The 27,065-nt window shown below is 41.0% G+C and overlaps 1 protein-coding gene across 1 annotated transcript in view; it reads left to right on the forward strand.

The window, feature by feature from the left end:
• The first annotated feature begins 10,117 nt into the window (after positions 1-10,117).
• Positions 10,118-27,065, forward strand: part of LOC140499919 (disintegrin and metalloproteinase domain-containing protein 10-like) — a 58,332-nt gene continuing 41,384 nt past the window's right edge. Inside the window, exons 1-5 of the mRNA XM_072601911.1 lie at positions 10,118-10,484; positions 12,649-12,799; positions 14,822-14,940; positions 21,441-21,599; positions 24,200-24,291. Coding sequence (XP_072458012.1) covers positions 10,298-10,484; positions 12,649-12,799; positions 14,822-14,940; positions 21,441-21,599; positions 24,200-24,291 — 708 coding nt within the window. The 5' untranslated portion in view covers positions 10,118-10,297. The remainder of the gene's footprint in view (positions 10,485-12,648; positions 12,800-14,821; positions 14,941-21,440; positions 21,600-24,199; positions 24,292-27,065) is intronic.

Consider the following 27,065-nt stretch of genomic DNA (forward strand, 5'->3'; position numbering starts at 1 on the left):
TCAAATGATGTGTGTACACGTATGTGTGTACACAACCACAGAGAGAAAGAGAGAGACTGGATAGCAATATTTATATAGATGCAGCTGTCTAATCTCTGGGAAAGAAAATGAACCAAGGGACAACCTGAGTATTGCTCTAATATCTATGAAATGCCACTATAAGGATACCCTAAGGAGACCTGTAGCACACTGGAAAGCTTCTCTGTGGAGGATTCCAATCTTGAACAGGAATTATGTATTATGTATTTTTATTGTTATATATTCTGTGTAATTATGTATATATTATATAAGATAAAAAGGCCTGGATACATCGTGATCAATGGCAGTGGATGTGATCCACATGGGTAAGATTGTTGATTCATCTGTTACTTACCTGTATGTATGATCTTAGACAAATGACTAAATTTCTTTGGGCTTCAATTTACCTTTCTGTAAAGTAAGGAGGTTGGACACTCCATCCAAGCCCTAAACTGAACTTCTCCACCAACTCATTGTGTGAACTCAAAAGAAATTACTTGACATCTCTGGTCCTCAGTTTCTTCATTTTTAAAATTAAGTGATGATCTCTCTGGCCCCTGCCAGCTCTAATTGCTGTCACATAATGTAGAAAGAGTATTGGATCTAAAGTCAGAAGACCTTGATTCAAAACTCAACTCTCCTACTCCTTAATCTGCTGCTGCCTTGCTCACCTTGGATAAGTAACTTACCCTAGGTCTAGCTCCCTGTCTTTACAAATGGAAAGGGTGGACCAGATAATATCTTAGTTTCCAACTCTGAAATGGTAGGACGCTGATATTTATGATCCCAAGACAATCCAACTTGCCAACTTGATAGAGTGAGGAAGAAATAGAACATCAGGCAGAATCTATAGATCAGTATAATTCAGAAGAACTATACTAAGAATAAATGTAAAAAGATTACACTTGCATTCAAAAAGATCAACTTTACAAGGATATAATATGGAAGCGATGTGGTACATTGTCTGAAAAAGACCTGAGGATTTCAGCAGAATATGATGATAATAGTATTCATATAGCACTATGTGCCAGACACCGTGCTAAGTTCAGTATGAGTCAACAGAGCAACCTCCCTCCCCATACTTCTCTCCCCCAAAAAACAACCTAATAAAACATTAGGTTGCATTAAGAAAAGCCAGGACCAGGAAGGTGATGCTGTACTCAACCTTGGTCATGTTACATGTGGACATGTTCAGTTTTAGGCACAACATTTTAGAAAGAGCCTTAATTAAGCTAGAAACGCTGAAGAGGACAAAGGATGATGAAGAGCATTGGAGTTATACACTAAAGGAATAGTTGAAGGAACTGGGGGTATTAGAGAAAATAAGATTGCAGGAGGGGTGGGAGAGTCACAGAGTGAAGGGAAAGTCATAATCTTGTGATATTTAAAAAGGTTCGAGAGATGTAGTTTCTGGGGAATTTAATAATTTTATTAATGCCAGCAGGTTATTAATAAAAGGATGGTTATTAGATCTCTCTTAGACCAAAGACAACGGTGTCAATGAGGCTCACCTATCCTTAGGTGTTCAATAAGGGGCTGAAAATGACCCTTAGACAGAGAAATTATCTCTACTCAGCCCACCTGCAGCCTTGGACTATTTAGACAAAAGGATCTGTCTCCACCCAAATTTGAGTAGAACAGGATGGGCTTTCCCACTCTAGAATAAATTCCAAGCAAGGTTGGGTAGGCTCTGACCAAGATGAGGAGTTATTGCAAATCACATTATCAGTAATATCCTTCAAGAAAATGGAAGTTTTTAAAATGAATTTAGAAAAAGGGGAGACCTCTGAATCTCCCCAAGATATTGGCTATTAATAATCATTTCTTTTAATATTTGTCTTCAAGTATTTGGAAAGCTGTCATAGGGAAAAGGAATTAGGCTTGATCCACTTAGACCTCAGAAGACTATACTAGGAATAATAGGGGGAAGTTACCAAAAGGCAAATTGAGGTTTAATGAAAGGGAAAACTTCCTAATTACCAGAACCATCCAAAAGTGAAATGGACTGACTTGGAAGCTAATGAAAACCACACTTCCCCCATCTTGCTTGGTTTACCCAACAATGACTCTGTGGTTTGAAATGTGGCTTAGAGGAAAGAAAACCAAATTTTGAGTGGAGAGAGAGAGAAGTATTAACCCCTTCCTTGAGAATTAGTAGCTATGTGACCATGAACAAATCACTTAAAGTCTCTGAGATACAACTTCTTCATTTGTGAAATGGGAAAAATAATTACTAGTAAACATACTTCATATCTTGTTCACAGGAGGACCTGATGAGACATGTTAACAATTTTCAACATATTAAAAGTTTTCTATAAATGTCAGCCAATAATGTTTGACATTTGAATTTCTTACTGTTGAGGGTTAGGGGTGCTCAGGACCCCAAAATACCAACATACTGGGTCCTGCCCGAATGAATTCTACTCAAGCCTTCTTTCAGCCAAAGAAAAACAAAATTTACTTAAGATCCGCCATATTGGCCAGACTGTCAAGAAAACTGAGCATTTGTGCCATTTGGCAAGCAGGCCAAATAGAATGTTAACTAGATTGAATCTGAGCATCTTCATGGAGGCAAGATGGATCTTATATACAGAAAGATTGTGGGAGGGATCTAGGGTCAGCCAAGTAGTCTGGGGTACCTAGAGGAGGGATTTAGGGAGGATCTTGATGGGAGTGACCAGTAACTGAGGTGACTAGAGGTCAGATACCAGGAACAAATATAGAGGATTTTGATGTGAGCAAGGGTGGAAAGTAGTGGGAGGCAATCCTGAGGTAATAGACAATGGAAGGCTAGAGGTAGGTTAAAGGTAACAGATTTGGGCATGAAAAGCCAAATCAAGTGGGAAGATTCAAGGAGAGTTTAAGGTGGGGTTTTCCAGGGCCTGTGGACAAACAGGACTCACATTCTTTGGGGGTAAGGGTTGAACATCTCAGCTTGGGCCTGTGTACCCCATCATTACCCTAAACCAGGGGTGGGGAACCTGTGGCCTTGAAGCCACATGTGGTTCCCTATCCCTTCCCTAGACTACCTTGCCCCTCTGACCCTCTACCATTCCTGAGCTATAAAACCTTGTCCTTGCGTAACCCTCCACTATCCAATTTCTGTCCTGCTCAAAAAACTACTGACTATCACTAGAGAAAAATCACAAAATGTTACTTTCTTCCGATATAAATATATGGAATCCTGTAAATATAAGGGCTCTTAGCTGATTTCTTCATGCTATTCAACAATTCTTCTCTACCTGTATCATGCTTATTACCTCATTCTCCACTTAGGGGGCATAAGCGTTTATTAAACATCTACTATGTGCCAAACTCTGTTCTAAATGCTTTACAACTATTGCCTCGTTTGATCTTAGTAGCCTGCCTCAGGACCACACATGATCCTCTAGAACCCCAAGTGCAGACTGTTCTGGTCCATACTTGAGAGCCTAGAGGGTCACATGTGACCTCGAAGCCACAGGTTCTGCACCCCTGACCCAGACTTCTCCACTGAAAAGACTGAGACAATCCACATAAACTTCCTCAACCCTCCTCTTCCACTCCTCAAACTTCAGCATTATTATCTTCTTTCTCCTGTTTTTTTTGGTCTTCTGTCACAGAATACTTACACTGCTAGGATTGAGACTTAACCTAATCTAAGACTTTATCTAAGACTAATCCCTACTAACCTACACAAATGATCCTGTTCACTCCCTGTGGACCTTGCTCCACACTCATCCCCTCCACCTTCTGCATCTTCAAGCTCTCCCTTACCTACAGGCTCCTTTCCATATATCCACAACCATGCTCAAATCTCAACAATCCTATAAATGCCTTCTTTTGGCCCCTCTCATCTCTCTTCTTGTCTACACTACTAAATTTCTTGAATAAAATTTCTACATCTAATGTCTCCATTTTCTTACTAACCATTCTCTCCTCAATCCCTTCCAATCAGCTTTCTGCCCCAACCACTGCCTTCTCCAAAATTATCAATGACACCCCCCCAACACTTACAAAATCTGATAACCTTTTTTTTTCAGTCCTCATCCTCTTTGACGTTGGCAGTTTGGGGCACTTTTGTGAACTAATATTTTAAAGTAGAAGAACTGGTTTACAAAACCCAGTTCAAGTCAAATCAACAAGAATTTATTAAATACAATGTGCCAGACACCAGGCTAAATTCTGAAAATAAAAGAAAAGCGAAAATAATCCTTGCCCTCACTTTCTAATGGAGGAGGCAGCTTGCACTGACTACTGTGAGATCATGGGTAAGTAAAAAAAATTGCTCAGGCCTTAATTTCCTTTTTTTTTTTTTTTTTGGAGGCAATCAGGGTTAAGTCATTTGCCCAGGGTCACACAGCTAATAAGTGTCTGAGTTCACATTAGAACTCAGGTCCTCCTGACTCCAGGGCTGGTGCTCTATCTACTGTGCCACCTAGTAGCCTCCAGGCCTCACTTTCCTGATTTATAAAATGAGCACATTAGATAACACTTCCTGTTTTAAATCTATGACCCTCCAATCAGACAATGAGTGTACCGTTACCAGGTATAAATTTTTAAAATTTATTTTAATTCTATTTTGCTAAAACTTAAGCTAGATCTAGTATTGCTTGTCCCAGTTCCTAACCCTAGTACACTTCACCAACCACCCACTCTCAGAGAAACTTGCCTAAAGGTCAGCTTTTGTCTTGTAATTACCCCCACTTTCGTAACCCCTACTCATCATTTACTTTTCCGGAAAAACTTGATCTATTTAATTCCCATCACCTGAAGGTCCACTGAGCCTATGTTGACCTCTTTGTGGTTTGCCTGTGAAACCTGAACCAACCATATACCAGCACCATGCCAGGAAACTGAATGGCTTTCATTTGAATTATCTTAGGAAGATTCTGAAGATCAGCTGGCAAGATAAGATACTAGACTGAGGTCCTCTCCAGCTGAACTGCCAAGCATTCAAACTCTACTGCAGAGAGAGAAGCTCTGAAGGGCTAGCCACCTCAAAGACTTTTTACAGAAAACTAGCACAAGGCAAGCACTCACACAGAGGTCAGAAGAAGTGATACAAGGACGCTTTCAAAGTCTCTCTGAAGAACTTTGGGACATGCTGGCACAGGACCATCCAGTATGGCATGCCCAAATCAAAGAAGGCACTGTGTTCTATGAGCAAAGCAGAAGCACAGTAGCACAAAGGAAACATGAAATACACAAATCTAGAGACATCTCCTTTCCAAATATTCAAATGGATTATTTGTGCCCAACCAGGAGTAGACTTTCCAAGTTCCTACTGACTCTGGGAACCTCCTGGAATCTTCCCACTTTCCCATATCTGTCCTTTCACACTCAAATCTGTTACCCTTAACCTAGCCTGGCTCTCCATTGTCTGTTACCTCAGGATTGCCCCATCTGCTTCCCACTCAAGCCCTCCATTGTTTGATACCTCCCAATTGCCTCCAGCTGTTTTCCACCCTTGAGTATATCACTAGTTACCCCAGTCTCATCAAGATCCTCCTTAGACCTCCTCTCAGACTACTAGACCACCTCTAGATCTTTCCCAAGGTCTTTCTGTATATAAATTCCATTTTGCCTCCATGAAGATGCTCTGATTGAATCCAGCTCAGATTCTGTCTAGCTGAGATTCTGTCTGGCCCCCTTGTTCAGTGCAAGCATCACAAATGGTTAGGCTCCTTAAGAGTCAACCCAATATGGTGAACCTTTAATAAACTTTGTTTTACTTTGGCTGAAAGAAGGCTTGAGTTGAATTCATTTGGCAAGACCCGGTGTGTTGGTATTTTGGGATCCTGAGCACCCCAGACCTCATCATTACTGTTGCCTGACCTCAACAGTACTAGACTGATCAATCACAATGTAACACACTGTTCCTTGACCCCCAACGTTGTGCTGTTGGGTCCTCAGTGAAGGATGAACAACGGTAACTCCCATTGTGTGGGATGGCTCGGATCCCTACTTAAATTAATTACTCAAAGGCCTCTCAAAGTGATGACAGAAAGATTTATTTACTAGATACTCAAGAATTGGGCAATTCCTGTACCAGTTCAGCTGGAGCAGGAAAAAGCCGAAGACAAAGAAAAGGCAGTGATTTATATAGACCCTAACACAAGTCCCTCCGCCCCCCCGACCATTATTCTCATTAGCTGAGAATATGATTTTATATTCTAGACACGAAATCTAACTAATCCCTTTTGAAATGAAGACATTGAAGAATTAGGTAAACTTTATCCAATCATTGAGATGCTAATGTACTACACAGTTTTATATCCTTATATGGAATTATTCTGTTCTAAAAATATAGTAACCTTGAGACTCTCAGTCTTACCTCACTCCTGGGAGAAGAACTACAATCTGAGAAGTCTTCACTAAACCTATTCCACTCACCATCACTTGAGAACCTTTGTCTTATGATTCGAATCATATGTCTTAGCTAAGATTAAGGCGGCTTCAGAGGGGGAGGTCCAAATAATGTAATCTCAATTCTGACTGTGTCGTTGATAGCCAGTCAGAAGAAGAAATCTCTGTGTTGCTAGAGATTTTGTTCTTTCATCGTGCTAATTGTTATCTAAGACCCTGTCAGCCCTCACGAAATCTTTGGTCATTGAGAGAGGTCATCAATCCAATTTATTGGTTACTGCTAGCCTAACTGACACATTGATTCTGCTCTGACCTTTGTTTCTTAGTTTATCTTAATTTTCAAATGGAACCCAAAGGTGAGCTCAATCTGCTCTGAGGAACCTGACACCTGTTATTTATTGACCCAGATCACCAGATAGCAACTTCCTGCCTGCAAACGGTCCATTAACAAGCATTCTTTTTAATAATTACTATATGCCAGGTACTTTGCTAAGCACTAGGGTTATCAAGAAAGGCAAAAACCAATCCCTTCTCTCTAAAGACCTTCCAGTCTGATGAGGACAACACAACAAACAAACAACTGTATAAACAAAATCTAGATGGGATAAATTAGAGATAATCAAGAGAGGGGAAGGCACTAGCGTTGGGGGTAAGGGGTTGAGAGAGGATTCAGGAGAGGTTTTTTGTACAAAATAGGATCTTCCCTGGGAGTGGGACTCAAAGGAAGGCAGAGAAACTGGGAGGCAGAGGTGAAGAGGAAGGGTGTTCTAGGCATGGTGTACAGCCTGTGCAAAGGCAGTGTCAAGAAATGAACAAATGAGCATATAATGTAAGGATGGAAAGAACCTTAGAAAGTAAAATTTCCTCATTTTACAGATGAGGAATCTGAGACCTAGAGAAGCTAAAGACTTGTTCCAAGGTGAAAAGGTAGTGGAGTCAAGATTTGAATCCATGTCCCCTAACTCTTCACCCAGGTCTTTTTCTGATATATCTCATTGCCCTAAAAACTGATTATTGATTTAAGCCTCATCATTTGTTTTACCAGCTTCACCATTGAAATCAACATGCAGTGAAGGCAATTCAGCTAAGCTAGACTTGGCTTTTAATTTCACTGCCAGTGTCAGTCTGTTGTTGCTTCTGGTCTCTGTTCCAAGGCTGTAAAACAGGCGCTTCTCAGTATAAAGCAGACTTTGAAGGTTGAATAGAGGTTTTAAATGCAGCTAACGACAAAGCTGAAGCACAGTGTCCTAAACAGCAGAACACTTTAGAAAACAAGCTCCAGGAAAAGTGAAGCTACACCAGGGCGTAGTGAATAAAAATCAAGGAGGCAAGTGGAATTCTTAAAACAATGCAAAATACTGCTATGGTTCCTTATTACAATCTTCATCCAAGGCCATCTCTGGTCATCCAGAGCTATATCTTGTCACTGGGTTCAGATGGCTCTGCAGAAGAGAGTGAGGGTAGTGACTTTGCACAGCTCTCCCTCACTTAAATCCAATTCACTTTTCTAGTCAAGATATCACCTTCTTGATATCATTGATTCTTTTTGAGAATGAAGGACCAACAAGCAGTAATAATTACAATGGGGGAAGAGGTCTGATAGTTCTGGAACCTTACTCTCATTGGGAATGGGTTAAAGAGAGAACAATACATATATGTCTGGAAGGGTATAAAAGGTTTCTCAAGTCAGAAAGAAATAAAAGGCTAAGGTGATAGGGAAGTGGGAGAGAATAAGGGAGGAATATTTAGAGAGGAGGGTGAGGAAATAGCATAACAGGGACTATAGAAGGGTGTTTAGATGAAGGGGAATGGGAGAACAAGGGAGAGATCCTGCAGAGGGGAAGGGTAGGTTAAGTAATAGGAGGGCAAGATAGTGTAGTGGGTAGGAGTAAAGAAGGGAAGCCAGGAGGGATAGAAAATAGGAGCTATGCACAAAACATAAAGATCAGGAGGAGAATTTGTCAAAAAGAGTGGGGGTGGTAATCATGATGTCAGACAAAGTGAAGACTAAAATAGATTTAGTCAAAAGAGAAAAATAGGAAAATGACACTAGGTGTCAGCCATATTCATCGATGTTGTTTTGGACTACCTAAAATAACTAGACAGTATTAAATTGGAATTTTACTGTAGTGTAGGAAATGATGAGTTGGTAGACTTGGAAAAATATAGAAGGACTTGGACTTATGAAGGAAGAGGTTATCCACCCTCAGAGAAACAGAGGACAGATAAGCATAGTGTGCATGTGAATGTATGTGTCTCTATATGAGTATGATTATTGATATTTAAGTGTATCTATGTATATGTAAGAATATATATATGTATATGCATGTGTGTGTTATGATCCTCATTTTACAGATGATGAAATTGAGGCATACTGAGTTTTAAGTGACTGAGGTGGGATTTGAACTTGAAACTCCAGGCTAATAGACTAAGGAGATAATATTTGTAAAGCACCTAGCACATAATAGATATTTGTTTCTGTGAAGGGAATTCTGATTTTATAATAATCAATATGATATGTGTAATGAATACATGAGAAGATTAGATTTTGCAGAATTGCCTTTTCCAGTTTGTGAATCAGACAATGAAGCTTGAACTGATCGGTCAAACCTTGACAAGGCTCACAGTCATTGGCCTCCTTCTGTCTGCGTACCTGAAGTGAAGGGACTCAAAGATTGTAGAACCTGTACCCGTCATAGAACTGTAGTCCTGTGACTCACTGAGTAATGACCTCCAAGGATTTGAGCGGTAGTGCTCCCACAGGACTCTAGAATTGTTGTATTGTCTTCCATTCTTGAATTTATCATTGGAAACCACTCAGGCCCTGGGAATGATTGTTTGTAATCCCCCTTCCGCCTTCCCTTCCCACTTGTGATTTATATATATAATCTCTGTCTTCACTTCAGCAAAGTGGAATTCTGATCAGGAGAATTCCAGATTTGCAAATCCTTTCCTCATCATGAAACTAATTAATTCAACAGCTACCTTTGTCTCTAGCCTGCTGTTTACTCATTCTCAGGTTAGAGACTGGCTCAGTAACATCCTGTTAACATTTCCTTCCTGTCAATAAAGGAAATGAGGTTACTTTGGACTGATCGATCGATTCTTGAAGTCTTGTTGGATCTTTGTAATCACCAATTTTCATCTTAGATGTTTGCTCACCATCTTCTTGAGTGGTTCTGCCTCCTGTTATCATATCTTACTCCCATCCACCCCAATCAAAGAAAGGTCCTACGTCTTCTTTGATTCTTCTTTTTCTCCCAATATAGTCTAAATGAAAACTCACCTTTTTGGTTATCCTCTAGATTTCCTCTCTATCTCTCTACCTCTGAGCTCATTCTGAGCCTTAGCACTCCTGACTTTTTTTATAGGACCATACCACACCTGTATATTCATCATTTTTAAGCTGGTCTAACTTCTGTGTTCTGTACATTATTTCTTTTTCAAATCTAAATTGATTGATTACATTTTTTTTAAACTTGGCTCCAAAGGACAGAACATCAGGGGAAAGTTGAAGAATGGCAAATTTTAGCTCTGTGTAAGGACAAACTTCCTAACAGTCAGGGAGAGCCTTCCTAAAGTGGAATAGGTTGCTTCTGGTGATAGTGAGGTCCTTGTCACTGGTGGGCTTCAAAGACTGGAAGCCCATCCATCAGTGGCATTGTCCAAAGGATTCCTGCTCAGATACTGGGAAAATTAATTGCCCTTTATTGCCCCTCCCCATTCTGAGAGTCAATGACTCTAGGATTTTAAGAGTTAATGAAGGCAGGATTTAGAAAGAAAGGCAGGTAAGGAATTCCAGGAAGGAGGTGAGCAAGTCAGGGCAAGAAACTAAACTAATCACCAGGGTGGAGGCAAAGTCTTGTTGCATTACAGAGGCAGAAGGTCGATCCTGATAGACATGGAGGGCCAGAGACAAGAAGGCTGCTGAATGAACATCATTCACTGCCCAGTTTGCCAGGTGGGAGCTTCCATGGCCTGCCTTAATCATGGCGTTGCAATAAAGAATCTATTTCTTCAAAGGAAGACAGTTCCAGTAAGATCATCCATGCCTGTGTTCAAACCTGCCTCTTTCCTCTTGGTATTACACATCTCCGCATCACAAGCTGCTAGTTCAGGTGAGACTCCTGGCTTCTTCACTTCTTTCTGATGGCTGGACATGACAAAGGACCTCATCAGGACACTAGAATTCTTTTCCAGTCTTTCCCAAAAACCTACTAGAGGGATCCTGCCCTCTAGGCTGTCTCTACTAGGGAGAGAAGTGAGTCAGACTGAATTGCTTTTGCTGACGTGGGGAGGTACCTCAGGGCAACTCTTAGGTTCCTGGAAGAATTCTTGTTCTGTGCTTTTTCAGTCCTATCCAACTCTTCATGACCCCATCTGGGGTTTTCTTGGCAAAGATGCTGGAGTGATTTGCCATTTCCTTCTGCAGCTCACTTTGCAGATAAGAAAACTGAGGCAAAAAAGGTTAAGGGATTTGCCCAGGATCACATTGCTAGTAAGTGTCTGGACCAGATTTAAACTCAGGAAGATGAGCCTTCCTGACTATAGTCCACAGCATTGTGCCACTTAGTTGCTTATTCCCAGAAGAGTAGAATTTCTCTTAAGAATGTGGGAGCTGGGGCAGCGAGTCCCATGATGACTGATTTAGTCAAAGAAATGATGTCCTTGTGCAGGAGCAGGAAACAGGATGTTCATGTGGTATTGTGGAAATGATATAGAATTTGGGGGCAGAAGGGCTGGGGTTCTAATCCATTTTCTCCTATTTGTTGACAAGTAGCTTCCCTATTCTGGACCTGTTTCCTCCGCTAGAGGAGAGGAAGACTTGCCCAGTAGAGGCACCAACTTTGGAGTCAGGGGACCTGAATGTAAATCCTGATTTAGCTTCTAACTTCCTCAGTGACCTCAAGGAAAATCATTTTCCTCTCTGGACCTTGGCTTCCCCATCTCTAAAATGTAGGCTTGGCCTGAATGATCTGTAAAATCTCTTGCAGCTCCAATTTTACGACCCTATGATTCAGTGATTAAAAGACTCTCCAGGCTCTAAAGCCTATGAGATTAGACCTCCTTTCCTGGAACCCCGGGGTTCAACAGCCCCTTTTTTCAGTAGGTAGGACAGGAGTATAACTTGTAAGAAGACTCAGCCATCAGGCTGGCCAATGGGATAGGCTAATAGGCAAACAAAAAAGATTTTGGGTTCAATGTAAAGGCAAACTTAACTATAGCTCTCTAAAAGTGGAATGGAGTCTTTTGAGAGATAATGAGGTAAGGTAAGGATCAGGGCGGCAAGTTCCCCACCCCTGACTAGATGATCTCTGAGGACCATTCTAAATCCTCACCCCTGGATAGTCTGTGTTCTAAGGGTCTTCCCAGCTCTGAAGTTCTTTGTTCCAAAGTCCCTTCTAGCTGTGATATTCTGTGTCCCAAGAATCCTCTCAGATCTGATATTCTGCGTTCTAAAGTCCCCCTCACTTAGTGTCTTAAAAAATTAGAGAAAAGAAGATCTAGGAGAAGAGTGCAGAGAGGTCAAGGAGTCATTAGTAACTTCAGAGAGAGTGGTTTTGGTGGAATGAGGTTGTAAGCTGGATTGTAAGGAGTTATGGGATGTTCAAGAAGGACTAGCATCTTTGGTGTGAAGGCCAAGACCTTTTCAGGGTTGTTCATTCTCCTTTGGGGTACACCTGGCATCTAACTCTCACCCAGGACTCCTAGAAGCTGTAGCATATGCAGCGGCCACATTCTGGTAAAACGGTCTTGGCAAATAAGCTCAACCAGGCTGAAGGGAACCAGAGGGCTGCAAACCTGTCAGTGAGGTAGGGAGATGTCTACGTCCAAGCACTGGCAGAATGGGAAGCCGAGAACAATTTGTGCCAATGGGCCATGAAGGTGGCAGAAGCAGGCACTGTGGAGTGCTTAGAGCCTGGTCAGACATCAGAGACACCAAGATCATCCACTGCATCCCAGGCCATCACCAGTCATCCTGACTTTAATCTTGACCCTGGACTGTGATAACTCTGGAAGAGAGAGTAGGACCGACAATTTTGTGAAGCTTTGCCTTACTTAAATCCAACTTGAAAGTTGAGACATCACCCCATAATGTCATTGGTCCTCTTTAAAAACAAAGGCCAAACATCAACAAATTCTAAGGCTACTTTCAGCTCTAACATGCTGTAGTTTTGCCCAAGTCTGACAATCTTTGATGTCCCTTCTGGCCCTGAAATTTTACCAATCTATAAGTCTGTAAATACTTTTAAAAAATATTTATGCTTCCATTCTCATTAGGAGGCCAGACAGAATGCTCCAGACCCTTCATCAGATACCATGAGCAAGTCTTATACAGCAGGGCTGCCTTGGATCAACAAATCTGGAGGACACAGAGATCCACTGTCAGAGGGGAAGAACCAGTCCTGCTTGATTTTCAAGCATATCAAAGGTCAGTGTCATTTCAGAAACAACTCCCACTACTCAAATGAGTAGGGTGTTGGGTGACCCTATATAGTCCACCTTATATGCACCCAGAAGCTCTTTCCTTTTACCAGGAGTGAAATTATGAAACACTAGAACATCAGAGCTAGCAGAAACTTTAGAGTTTATCTAGTTCTGGGGTCCATTACTTGTTTTTAATATTTTGATAACTTCAATTATAATAATATAATATCACATGTAATAATCATGTAATTATAATATAATATAATATCAAATATAATAACTTTAATTATCTTGGCTTCTAAATTGGCTTCTTTATAATCCTACTAATTTTATTTTGTGCATTTACAAATGTCATTTTGAGAAGGGATCTATGGTCTTCACCAGCCTGTCATAGAGGGCCTGGACACAAACAAGGTTAAGAATCCTTGAATTTTAGTCCCAAAGTCTCATTTTATAGATGAGGAAATTCAGGCTCAAAGTAGGGTACATCCTTCCAGTCCCACAGGCTAGAAATGTGCGTCATCCCTGATTCTTTATCCTTATGTCCTATTACCAATAATTTGCCAAATATTGCTGTTTCTATCTCCAAAAATATCTCTCACATGTGTTCTATTCCCTCAACTCATACAACAGTCATCTCAGTTCAGGTCATCAATGCCTGTTGTACAATTGTAATCTTTTAATTGGTCCTCTTGCCTCCTGTCTCTCCATTTCAATCAATCCTATCCTCAGCTGCCTGAGCAGTTCTTTGAAATTACAAATAGGACCACGACAATCCCTTCACATCTCCTTCCCTTCCTGTCTCTCCCCCCCACCCCGCCAAAGTCATACAAGAAACTTTAATAACTCCCTATTACCACTGGGATCAATTAGGTCTTATGTTTGTAATTTTGCTTCATTGTGAGCTTATTGAGGTTTTTCCTTGTCTCAAGGTGCAATGAGATTCACTTTATTTACTTGGGCTGCCCCTTTGTACATGAGAATGGCATTCCTAACCCACCATTGGAAGGGAGGGTAATTTGAGTCCTTTCACTAGCACTGGGATAGACTACTTTGATCCATCCACACTTGCCAAGCTAATGTGTGACTGAAGCGATGCAATTTTGAATATGGCTCACCATTGCTAAAAGGAACTTTTGAGACCAACTAGCCAAATCCCCCTATTTTACAGAGAAGGCAAGTGAGGTGTAGGAAAGAGAAGTGACTTATCTGAGGCCACACATAGATATAGATGCTCTTTTCATCTCAGCCTGCAAAAATCCTCATCTCCTTTTAAAGCTTAGCTGAGATGCCCCCTGCTCAATAAAGCCTTCCCTGATTCCCCAGTTTGTAATCTCTCCCTTCTGAAATGATATTATATTTACATCTTTGTAAAGGAAGTGTCCTCCCAGGAGAATGTGAGCCCCTGAGAGCAAGACCTCTTTGATTTTTCATCTCTGTAGCCCTAATGTCAAGTATAGAGCCTTACACGTGTTAGACTTATAATACTTGTTGAATTAAGTTGAACAGAATTGAACTGAACTGACCCAGGCCTAGGACCCAGGAAACCTGGCTCAGCGTTCTTTGAATGAATAAATGAAAAAGCATCAATTAAATGTACTAAGTGCTGGGAATATAAATAAAATCACCAAAATAGTCTCAGCTCTCAAGGAACTCACTCACATTCAAGCTGGAGGGAGATAACATGTCTAAGAGTTCAGTTGCAGGGCAGATAGGAAAGGCCCAGAGGTCTTAAGGATACAGTAATAGGCTGATGGCAAGACCTAGGAGCAGACAACTAGCTACAGCGAGGTGTTTAAAGCATTGAGCTTGGGGTCAGGAAGATACAAGTCCAGATTTGGCCTCGCACGCTGTGTAATCAAAATTATTCAACCTCTGTTGGTCTCTAGATCCTCTTCTGTAAAATGAGTGGACCCCTTCCAGCTCTTAAGTCTTATAATCCCTAGGATTCCACCATACCCCCACAGCCTCTGCCAAGAACTAGGTGCTGACATTGTGACACACAAAATTTCTTTGGGCCTTCCAGGACTTTCAAACTCAGCCTGAAACATGACAACAGCATCTTCTCCAAAGACTTTGAACTCACTGGGATGTGGCGTACCAACTCTTTCAATGTGTCTTTCCTTTATTCTGGAGAACTAAGAGGTAAGAATTTCTTTTCATTAAAAGTCCAGCTCCTGAGCTCCAGCACAGATGTAAGTCCACCTTGGGAACCACCATCCTCAGTGAATAAGGAAGAAGAGCAGAGGCGATCAGAAATGGGATACCTTGCCCTACCTCCTTCCTTAGAAAAGACTCTTCTTTTTTTAAATTCCATACCTGTACTTCCCCTCCTCTCACTCTCGCAGAAACCCTTTACAATCTGGCTTCTGACCTCATCACTCAACTGAAACTGGGATCTCCCAGCTGGCAAATCTAATGGCTTTTTCTCAGTCCCTGTTCTACCCGACCTCTCCACAGCATTTGGCATTGTCAACTAGTTTTTCCTCCTCGATATTTTCTCTCTTCTCTGGGTTTTTCTGACCCTACTCTCTTCATTGCCTCTGGACGTCCACCACACCTGAAATGCTCTCCCTCCTCCACTCTGCCTCCTAACCTCCCTGACTTTTTTACATCCCAATTAAAATCCCTTCTTCCTATGGAATTCTTTCCTAACCTCTCTTAGTTTTCATTCCTTCACTCTGTTAATGATTTACTATTACCCTGAATACAACTTGCATTGCATGTATTTATTTGCATATTGTCTCCCCCTGTAGATTATAAACTCTTTGAGGGCAAGGACTGTCTTTTGTCTCTTTCTGTGTCCTTGGGATTTAGTACCACCTCCGGCACATAGTAGGCCCTTAGAAAATGTTTATTGATTTATTGGTTCTGGTTCTCCTCCTTTCTGCCTACTACTTCTCAATATTCTTTGCTAAACCATCATGCATGTCATGTTGACTAATTGTGTGTATCTGCCAGGACTCTGTCATGCTCACTAACTGTGTGCATCCACCAGGATTCTGTCATGCTCACTAACTGTGTGTATCCACTTTGTGTATCCCCCAGAGCTCTGTCCTGAGTTCCCTTCCCTTCTTTCTCAACACTCTCTCACTTGGTGACCTCATTAGCTTCCATAGATTCAACTCATGATCTCCATACAAATGACTCCCACATCTCTATCTCTAGCTCTAGTCTCCTTTGGGAGCTTAAGTCCTTTATCACCAGTTCCCATTGAACATTTCAACCTAGATGTCCAGGAGACATCTCAAACTCAACATGTCCAAAACAGAATTCTATCTTTTCCCCAAATCCACCCCTTTTCTGAACTTCCTACTTACAGTTGTTGACCTCAAAGTTTGGTTAAAGAGGCAAACCAGCTAGGTGATATATGTTCATGTTGTTTATTCCCTTAAAGTAGCATAATTTACATGTACATGGAGCCAGAAGATAATTCTGACTGAGATAACCAAGTTATGGAAAACCAAGCTTATACAATTTGAACAATCCCAACTTAGGATGTCTGTGTCACTTCAATTTTATAGTCTCCCAATATGTTTAACCATAAAAGGAAGTTTCTTGACTGAATAGGTTGTAAATACAATAAGATAAGTGCCCAAGTGTCAGTTGAAATTATAATGCCGGCATATCTGTGTTTCCCCTACGTAGCATATGGCCATAAAATACCAAGGTGAGAAAAGTTCCACTGTTCAAGACAGTGTCTGGTCCCACATATCTGGTCCTTAGTGGTCATAAACAGAAGAATGCTCCTGGTCAGCTTCAGTTGCTGACATAGGAAGAGATATTTTGAGTTCACTCAGAGAGCAAAGCAAAGTATGTCTATTATACCAGAGCACACAAAGCATGTCTGTAAGGCCAGGATGCTTCTTCTGGTTGACTAATTCAGGCTCTGGCCCTTATTGGGGTTCACATTATCTTAAATGATCATTACTGTCAAAGCCACTACATCCTTCCAATCCCACAGGTTGAAAGCGTGTGTCATCCTGACTCCTCATCCTCATCCCATGTAGTCAGTCAGTCATCTGCCAGAAGTTGTTTCTATCTCCAGAACATCTCTGGTGTATGTCCTTTCCCTCTACTCATACAACAACAACCCTAGTTCAGGTCATCATTGCCTTTTGATTGTACAAATGCAATATTCTTCTAATTGATCCCCTTGCCTCCTATCTCTCCCCGTTTCTTTTAAGTTACAAATAGGACCATGATGACCCCTTTACCTCTCCTTCCCTCCCTGATGCCCCCCTCCCTCAACAGTCATGCAATAAACTTCAGTAATGCCCTATTACCTCTGGGATCAATGTGAAATCCTTTGTTTGGTATTTACAGTATAAAGTCCACTTTCTATAACTCTAGGGTTCTTACACATTACTCCTTTAAACCTCCTTTGAGGTCCAGCCACATTGGCCAACTTGTTCTCCCTTACCCACGATTCTCCATCTCCTGCCTCTTTGCCTTTGTAACAGCCATCCCTCATCCCTGGAGGATCATCGCTCCTTACCACTCTTGGAGTTCCTGCTTAGCTTCAAGACTCGGCTCAAGCATTGCCCTTCATAGGAGGCCTTTTCTATTCCTCCCCCTCCCCACCATCACCACTCAGGCTTCCTGCCCCCACCAGATGTGTTAGTGCCTTCTCATACCAGGTTCCATTGTGTTAGTAGGGCTCAGCCTGCGTGGAGGCCGGAAGGAAGCAGGATGGAAAGGAAAAACACTGGTTGTTGCAATAGTACAGCCAAGAGAGGGATTAAATGAGGGTAGTAACCAGGTAAGAGGAGAGAAGGGAAGAGAGAAGAGCTACTGTGAGTACAAAATCAATAAGACTTGGCCCATGAATGACTGTGGGGAAAAGGGGAAATGAAGACTTAAGGATGACTCCAAGATTGGGAAGCTGGGTAACAGAAAGGTGCCCTGAGAAAAAAAACAGGCAAGTCAGGGAGAAGCGCAGGTCCCTGGAGAAAGATGATTTCTATTTTGGATGGGTTAATTTTTGTTTTGGGGAGGCATTTGGGGTTAAATGACTTGTCCAGGGTCACCCAGTTAGCAAGTGAGCTCAAATTTGAACTCAGGTCCTCCTTTGTCTACCCACTGCGCCACCTAGCTGTGTTATTTTTAAATGTCTATCAAAGATCCAAATAAATACATCCAGCAGTCAATGGTGATTTGGAATTGAGGATCAGGAGAGATTTGGAGGCTAGAAATGTAGATTCAGGAGTCATCTGCACAGAGATGGTACATGAACCATAGGGACTGATGGGGTGGGGGAAGAGGGAGGGAGGAAGGGAGAGAAGGAGGGACAGAGCCAGAGACAGAAAGAGAGGGCGTAGACAGAGAGGGAGAGAGAGAGAAAAGCCTTCCTTTTGAATTTTTATCTATACTAGGGAAGTGAAGTACAGTACAGCACAAAACTATACTGCCCAAAACAAAACAAACAAAAAACCTGCCTCTACTTTTTTTTTTCAATTAGAAAGCATTTCATTTCTCTTCCTCCCACATTCCCCAGAAATTCCCACATTGGCCATGTCCAAAAGTATATGTCCCATTCTCTTCTCCATAATTATTTGTGGTTTTTTATTTTATTTTTTAAAATTTTTTATTATTTTTAACATTTTTGAGTTCCAAATTTTCTCCCTTTCTCTAGGTACTAAAAGGAGAAGCAATATAATATCAATTATACATGTGAAATCATGCAAAACATATTTTCCTATTAGCCATGTTGCAAAAAAAAAAAAACCAAGAAAATCAGAGAAAATTATACTTCAATCTGTACTTAAAGTTCATTAGTTCTCTCCCTGGAAGTGTTGAGATCTAGGGGTGCTGGTACCCTGAAATTCAGGGACAAACGATGCAGGTCCTGCCTCAAATGAATTCAACCCAAGCCTTCTTTCAGCCAACACCAAGGTTTGTTAGAACATTGGTCAGAGTGGGCGAGATTTTAAGAACCTGCCAGATAGTGACACTTGTATTGACAAGTGGGCCAGAGTGAATCTGAGCATTGGCCAGACTCTTGAGGAATATGAACAATTTAATGCAGCGGGGCAAGATAGACCTTATATACAGAAAGACTGTGGGAAAGATCTAGGAGTGGCCAAGTAGTCTGGAGTGGCAGTGAGAAGAGGTCTAGAAAAAAGTAAGCATGGAAAGTGGCTGGGGGCGATGGGGAGGTAACTGACAAGAAACGATTGGGTTAGGTTAGAAGTTTTGGCCTTGGGGCTACAACGAAAGGGCAGTTAATTAACCGGGAAAGACTGGTTGCCCCAAGTGAACACCAGGGACTTGAACATGTGGGAAAGTTCAAGGAAAGTTAAGGGGGAGAGGGTCCCAGAGCCCATACCCCACCAAAAGTAGATTGCAGTTTTCATCATGAGTCCTTCAAAACTGTCTTAGATCATTGTATTGATCAGAGTAGCTAAGTCTTTCACAGTTGATCATCATTACTGTGTACAATGATCTTCTGGTTCTGCTCATTTCACTTTGCATCAGTTCGTGTCTTTTTAGGTTTTTCTAAAAACATCCTACTTGTCATTTCTTATAGCACAATAATATTCCATCACAATCATATACAATAATTGTTCAACCATTCCCCAATCAATGAGCATACCTTCAATTTCCAATTCTTTGTGTAAACTCCCTATGCCAGCTTGAGCCCCCCATCACGTGAGGAAAACCAAAAACCTGGATTGACCAATCAGGAGAAAGACATTTTTTTGCCCACTCTGAATTAACCTACCATAATACTTTGCATGCTCTCTGAGTGAACCCAAAATACTCCTTTCTCTGTCAGCAACTACAAGGCTGGATGAAGCTGACCAGGGGCATTCTGTTATGACTGATGAAGACCAGGTACCTTTAACTGGACATATCTTTAATAACTGGACTTTTCTTATGTTGATTTTTGTTTGGCACTATCCTGTCATGATACCCATGTTTATGAGTGACAGATGTGCAAGCTATAATTTTGGCTGACCCAGGCATCTTGGGGGGGTGGAAAGAAGGAGGTACCTCCTTACCTTATGGATAAAAGTCTCCTTTAACTGGCCTATAAGTCAAATTATTCTGACTCCCTATGTATGTTTTCACTGGCTTACAGGGAATAAGCAGCACATATTAACTTAATTTCATTTGTCTCTTTTTAGAGAAAACTCTGGAGGTTGACTTAATCTTGTTCATCTCTTCTTAGACCCACCTCTGGGGGTTGACCTGATTTTGTTGTCTTTATAGACCAAACTCTGAAGGTTGATGTTGCTACCACAAAAGAAAGATGCTAAAAATTTTTTGTACATACAGGTCCTCAGCAAGCATTTGGGAAGCACCTACTGTGTGCCAAGAGCTATAATCAGCATGGGGAACTCAAAATCTTGTGGAAATGAATGTTGAAAATTAAAAATAAATTTAAATCTTTAAAAAAAAAGCATGACAAAAAAAGAAAGATAAAACAGAACAAACAGTCCATGTTGCAAGGAGCTCTCAGCCTAATGCAGGTCTTCTGATTTTAGTCTATCGCTTTTGTGTCCCGAGATGGGCAGCACTTTATCATCAGTCTTCTAGAATCATGGTTGGTCAGAGTTCATATTTTGTATTTCATATTTCTCTCCAAACCACCAAATACATTGTTATAACTATCTCCCACCCTCACCCCCACAAACACATGCTTTCCTGTATCAGAGATAAACTGCAAGTGTTCTTTTGTTCTGCTGTATTTCTTTCATCTCTAATTTGGCCTTGAAACAGTTTATTCATTTCCAACCCACCCTAATTAGTTCACTGCATAAAATATTATAATTGTTTTAATTTGACATTTTAATAATAAACGTACTAACCAACAATAAAGCCAAACAATAAAATAAGCATTCAGAATAAGAAATAAAACATATTACATAAAACCAAAGATATGTTGGTAAATGTTTAACAACCATCTTTTTAGGAGGAAAAACATGAGCAACACACTTTCAAGTTTAATCTGCATCATCAACACTTTCTTAAGTCTAGGAGTCAATCAAGCAATAAATCAAGTCCTGATTTTATAGCAGTGTGCCAATTTCAGAAGTGTAAATGCACATACTGAAAACTCTCAGGTGCCAGTTAGAGCTGGTTCCAGTGCAAAAAACCCTTAGCACTTATCAAAGTAGAATTAAATAAATTAGAGGACAATATAAAAGGAGCAGCATTATCTTCTTCAAGATCCAGGAGAATTTACTATGGAAGGGAAAAGAGGGTGCCTTATATGGCTTTTAGGTGTTCTTTGTGGACCATGTTCTAGATGATTCTGAACTGGGAATTACAAAGTGATCTCTGTGGTAACTGTTGATTGTTGTTTGGGGAGAGGGCCTAGTTTCCCTTAATCCTATCTTGATCCTGAGTAGAGTTTTATCCCAGAATTGTCAGTTTGTGTAATAAGCTTACATGCCATCCAAGGGGTACAACAGTCAGGTGCGTGCTCAGCAACATGAGAGGTGTCACTTTTAAGGGAGGAAAACAGTGGGGTATTCAGAGAAGTCCTACAAATCCTTTCCACTGTTCCAAGAAATCCATCTGGGCCAGATCCAGTGTAGCCAGATGTGCTCACTTTCATGGGTTCAATATGTCTATGACAAGTTCTCCAGAAAGCAGCATGGCAACCACATCTGAATTTCTCCAATGTCTCTTAATAGATGAACCAGGTTCTTCCTGCCATGGTTCCATCATTTATGGTGTCTTTGAAGGCATCATCCACACTAAAGATGGCACCTACTATGTGGAACTGGCTAGAGCATCTTCCAGTAATGAAACAGGGCCAAGACTTTCTTTCATTTACCACCAACGGGAGATAGGTGAGTCCTAGTTCCCTTGTCAATATCAACTTCCCAGAAATGTTCAAAGGCCCTTCAGGCTGCTCAATCATACACTCCATTTTAACTTGCCCTAGCCACCCCCTTAACTCACTGTCTACAATTAAGTTCAGTGTAATTTAATAAGCATTTGTTAAGCACTGACGGTACACACTATTGGAGCTTCTAGAATATCCTGTCTGAGGACAGAACTGTAGTTTACCTCTATATCCCTTGGCCCTCAAAAGTTGTTGGGAGGGAAAAGAATGGGGGCTCTGCTCTTGGTGTCACCTTTCCCACCTACTTCTATTCCCAGGGGTTTTCACTTCAGCTGTAAAGAATCAGGTAAAGCCCTGAGAATTGGAGGAAGGAAGAATGGGAATGATGGTACTAACAGCACAGTGGTCCCCTGGCTCAAAGTGACCTTGCCCTCATCTGATTACACGGAAGGGAGGATTCCTTTTATGCACTTAACTGTGTTCTGACACGTTTTATAATTATTGGTACTCAGGCCTTACAGCTCTCCTAAAGTGGAATAGACTGCCTTGGGAAGTATGAGCTCCCTGTGACTATGAGTGTTCAAAGGAAGGTTGACCATTTTTGAGTGATGTAGAAGTGGTTTATGATTTGTGAAAGGGGTGACCTAGTCAACCAGTTTCCAAGTTCTTTTCCCAACACGAAGTTGTTATGACTGTGCAATACTCCTTTCTCAGTGCTAGGGACACAAACTACGAAAAACAACATGATCCCTGCCGTCAAGGAACTTACAAATTAACTGGGGGTAAAAAGCATACAGAGAGTCTGCCATTAACTGGCTCTCAATGGGAGACAGTTTCTTCAACTGAAGACAGTCTTCTACATTCAAGCAACTACAACTTTTGGCCCATTGGCTCAACTGTTCAGAGTTCTGGGACAGCTAGGGGGTGAAGTAGATAGAGCACTGGCCCTGGAGTCTGGAGGACCTGAGTTCAAATTTGGCCTCAGACATTTACTAGCTGTATGACCCTGGGCAAGTCACTTAAACCTGATTGCCTTAAAAAAAAAAAAGAGTTCTGAGTTCCACTAAAGGACCTGTCCCTGAATCCATTACACTTCAAACAGCCTAAATGTCCTATGCCTCTAGTATTTCCTTTTTTGGTTATGTTTAATTCAGTGACTCAGAGGATCATATTGTGGAAAGAACACATGACTTGAAATCAAGAGAAATTCGAGTTCAAATCCAAGATCTGCAACTTACTAACTGTGTGATCCTGGACAAGTCACGTTAGCTCTCTAGACCTCAGTTTCCTTATTTGTAAAATGGGAATGATAATACCAGCACTACTTACCACACGAGGTTGTTGAGGAAAAAGTACTTTTTAAACCCTAAAACATCATAGAAATCTTAGCTAATATTATTAGTTTCCATTACCTTACGGATGCAGGTACTCCTTTTATAGCTGTAGACTATGCCTTGTCCATAACTCCTCCTCCTGTGTAATTCTTGTTTATGTCCTCTGTAAGCCTTCAGTCCACCTGAAGACAGTCCACCTATGTATGTGGTGTATATAGACTCTTCTCTTAGTCTCCTTCTAATTCATCATGGATCCCTGTGCAGCACTAAGCTTGTCCACCTGAATCTCCCAGTCTTACTATAAGACTGTCTTGCCCACCCATCCTATCATACATGCCTTGATGGCATGTTTTTTATGTCATGTTTTGAAAGTAAGTCATTACTGGTGACATGTTGCCACCAGTTATATCAACTGGGCATCTTTCCAGGATGTTATGAGTCTCTTGAAATAGCCGTCCTCCTGTGATCGTACTATTTCATCATTTGTAGCCATCTCTGCATTTTCAATAAAAGGAATAATAAAAATAATAAAACCTGCTATTTTGTTGGTCTAGGTGAATCCCTGGGTGAGGAAACTCCTATCATTGTAAGTCAGTACCTGTTCTGAAACTTTAGGGATCTGTTGAGAGCTACGTGGCTTGCTCAGGGTCCCATAGGCAGGATAGAGGTGAGACATCTAGGAGCAGGTTGCATCTGGGCCATTTCCCAAATGCAGTCCCAACGATTTCTTCATCTATAAAATGAAGAGGTTGGACATGATGATGTCTAAGGTCTCTTCCAGCTTGAAAGTCTACAAAATACTAACCCAAGGCTCAGTTGGTTTCAGATCAGAAGTAAACGTATCTGTTTCTTGAATGTTTTGTCTTAACTGTAGCCTTTTAGGTAAACCAACAAGCCAATGAGAAGAGGAAAGGAAGGAAGGTAGAAGATCATATTTATTAAGCACATCCACTGTGCTAAGCACTTTACAAATATTTCTCATTTGATCCTCATGACAACCCTGGCTGTTATCCCCATTTTACAGTTGGGAAAATTTGAGGCTGAAAATAGTTAAAGCATTTGTCCAGGGTCACACAGCTAGGAAGTGTCTGAGGCAACATTTGAACTCAGAGCTTCCCAAATCCGGGCCCAGCAGTCTGTGTACTATGGCACCACCTAGCTGCCTCGTAACTGCAAAGGGAGAGCATGTGATTACACTTAACACTTCACATCCCCTTGGAGTTCTGTTGTAACCATTCTGCATTTTACCTTCATACTTTCTCTGCTGTAGATTATTCCCTTTTAAACAACTCAGACTGTCCTTGTTTGGCCTCAAAGATGCATCTGTTTTGGCAGCCTCAACTTCCCAAGTTCAATTTGAAGGTAAGTTTAATCAGTGTCATGGTACAATAGAAATATCACCGATCTGGAAGGCAAAAGATGAGGACTTGGAGTCTGGACTCTGCTGTTCACTACCCCCTCTTGCAAATCATCATCTTTTGTTTTTTTCTTTAACTTTTTACTTTTCCTCAATTGCATATAAGGACCATTTTTAATATTTCTTTTTTAAAAAAATTTTGAATTCCAAATTCTCACCCTTCCTCCTTCCCCTTCCCTCACTGAGAAGGCAAGCAGTTTGATACAGGTTATATACATGTTCAGTCATGCAAAACATATTTCCATGTTAGTTATGTTGTGAAGGAAAATGCAGACCAAAAAATAGCCTAAGAAAAATAAAGTTTAAAAAAAGTAAATCACTTCTTTAGATTTTAACCTCCCTGTCTGTCAAATGAGGTAGTTGGACTACATGAGCTCTAAGGTCCCCCAGTCCTGACATTCTTTCCATCTTCTATCAATCAATACACATTGGGATCCTTAGTAAAGGGGATTCAGAAATTCAGTGGGATACAATTGTTGTCATACAGGGGACTGTCACTTCCCTAGCAGGTTGTAATGGTCTCTAATCTTATTTTATGTGCCACACATGCATTTTTTTGAGCACCTATCATGTACCAGCCACTATATTAAGGGCTGTTAACAGAGAAGAAAAAAAAAAACAGTCCCTGCCCTCGATGAGCCTGTATTTTATGGGAGGAAGATAACATAAAGAATGTGTAAACTACATATAAGGTGAAGGGCTTTTGGGGGGGGGCAGGGGAAGGGACTAAGGTTCAGGAAGTAGCTCAGGGCTGTTCCTGTAAATGTTTAACAACAGTCTTTCCAAAGAATATGCTTTTACATTTATTTGCATTATCAACATTTTCTCAATCACTTCCTTAAGTCTCTAACAACAAAATAATAAATCAAGCCTGGTTTGTAGCATCTGATGCTTTCCAAGGCATAAATGGTCACACTGAAAACTTAAAAATCCAGAATTCACTTGTTATTCCAGCTGAATTTCAAAGATGGTTAGGGAAGCTAAGAGGCAGAAGGGAGGAGGGTTCGTATTCCAGGCATGGGGAACAGCCCAGGCAAAGACACAGAAGCAGGAGATGGAGTATTGTGTGTGAGGGATAGAACAGAAGACCATTTTGGCCAGACTGCAGAGGCATGGAGGTAAACATCAAAGGAAAAATAAAAATCAACATGACTGCCGTGCTCTGTGTCTTAGACACAAGTCGGCCAGAAACCTTAAGTTACCATTATTCTGAATCCAAGCATTTCCAACTTAGAGAGAGAAATGTCTATTTGACATAGTCTCATCTCATCCTCCATCCCTCCCCCCAATACCTCTCTTTACCCTGAAACAACTTGAGATAAATAATATTTATAGGAATCTTGAATAAGAAAAGATCACATTTCTAAGGGAAAGCCTTTCCCAGTCCCCCTTAATTCTAGTTTCTTCTCTCACCTAATTTATCCTGTAGGTATCTTGTTTGTACTTAGTGATCTCTCCCATTAGAGTGTGAACACCCAGCCCTAGACAGTAGGAACTGCCTTTTTCATTCACTGCCTGCCCTCCTGTTTAGCACAGTATCTGGCACATGGGGAGGGCTTAATAAATATTGATTGACTGAATGATAATATATCTTTTTAATACAGTTTGGAGCTAACATTCTACTCTTTCTAGCTGAACAATAGTCAATCTTCTATGGAGTATTCTCCTTAAATCCTTCTTTGACTCTTCCCCTCTGGAGTAATGCCTAATGGGAAGGAGAGTGCTGTCATTAGCTCAGCCCTTACAGTTCTTTCAGAAGATAGAGCAACCAGAAGCATTTTTTGTTCCAAGCTTAGTTACCACCCTTAATAACATTTATTTCCTCAGAACCTCAGCTTTTGTTCTTGTTGTTCAGTCATGATCCCATTTGGAGTTTTCTTGGCAAAGATACTGGAGTGGTTTGCCATTTCGTTCTCCAGTTCATTTTACAGCTGAGGAAACTGAGGCAAATAGGGCTAAATGACTTGCCCAGGGTCATACAAGTAAGTGTCTGAAGCCAGATTTGAACTCACAAAGATGAGTCTTCCTGACTCCAGGCTGAGCACTCTATCTACTGCTCCACCTAAATGCCCCTCTCTTTTTTTTTGGCCTTGACCTCTACACTTTTATAAAGGGAAAAGTCTAGAAAGGACTTTAGGTTTAGAGAAATAGTTATTTCTCAGTATTTTTATTTGAAGTAAAAAAGGAGGTTTTTAATATATTTTCACAGAAATAATGTGCAAAAGGCCTAGAAAGGTAGATTGGAACCAGATTATGAAAGATTTTAACTGTCAGATAGAGGGGTTTATATTTGATCCTATAGGGAACAGGAAAGCCCAGTGGAGCTTATTGAGCAGGAGAATGTCATCATCAGCCCCATGCCTGAGGAATTCCTCCCTTTGGCAGCTAGGTTGGGGGGATATATTGGAGAGAGAGACAGGAGACACCAGAGTCAGAGAGATCCATTAGGAGAATGCTACCATTGTTCTGGTGCAAGATAAGAGGGAGGGCCTAAGGTGATGGCCAAGAATGGAGAGAAAGGGATTGATGTGGAGGTAGACTTGACTAGACTTGGCAACTGATTGGATATTTTGGGTGAGGGAGAATGACAAGGAAGACTCCAAGGTTATAGACCTGGCTGTTTGGAAGGACTCTTTTCTTCTACAGATACCAATTTTCTTGGAATAGAGTTGGAGTCACTGGAACAATTTTACATATTTGGATCATTATAAAGATTCTT

This window comes from Notamacropus eugenii, chromosome 4 (genome assembly GCF_028372415.1).
Source record: "Notamacropus eugenii isolate mMacEug1 chromosome 4, mMacEug1.pri_v2, whole genome shotgun sequence".
In the NCBI taxonomy this organism is placed as follows: domain Eukaryota; kingdom Metazoa; phylum Chordata; class Mammalia; order Diprotodontia; family Macropodidae; genus Notamacropus; species Notamacropus eugenii.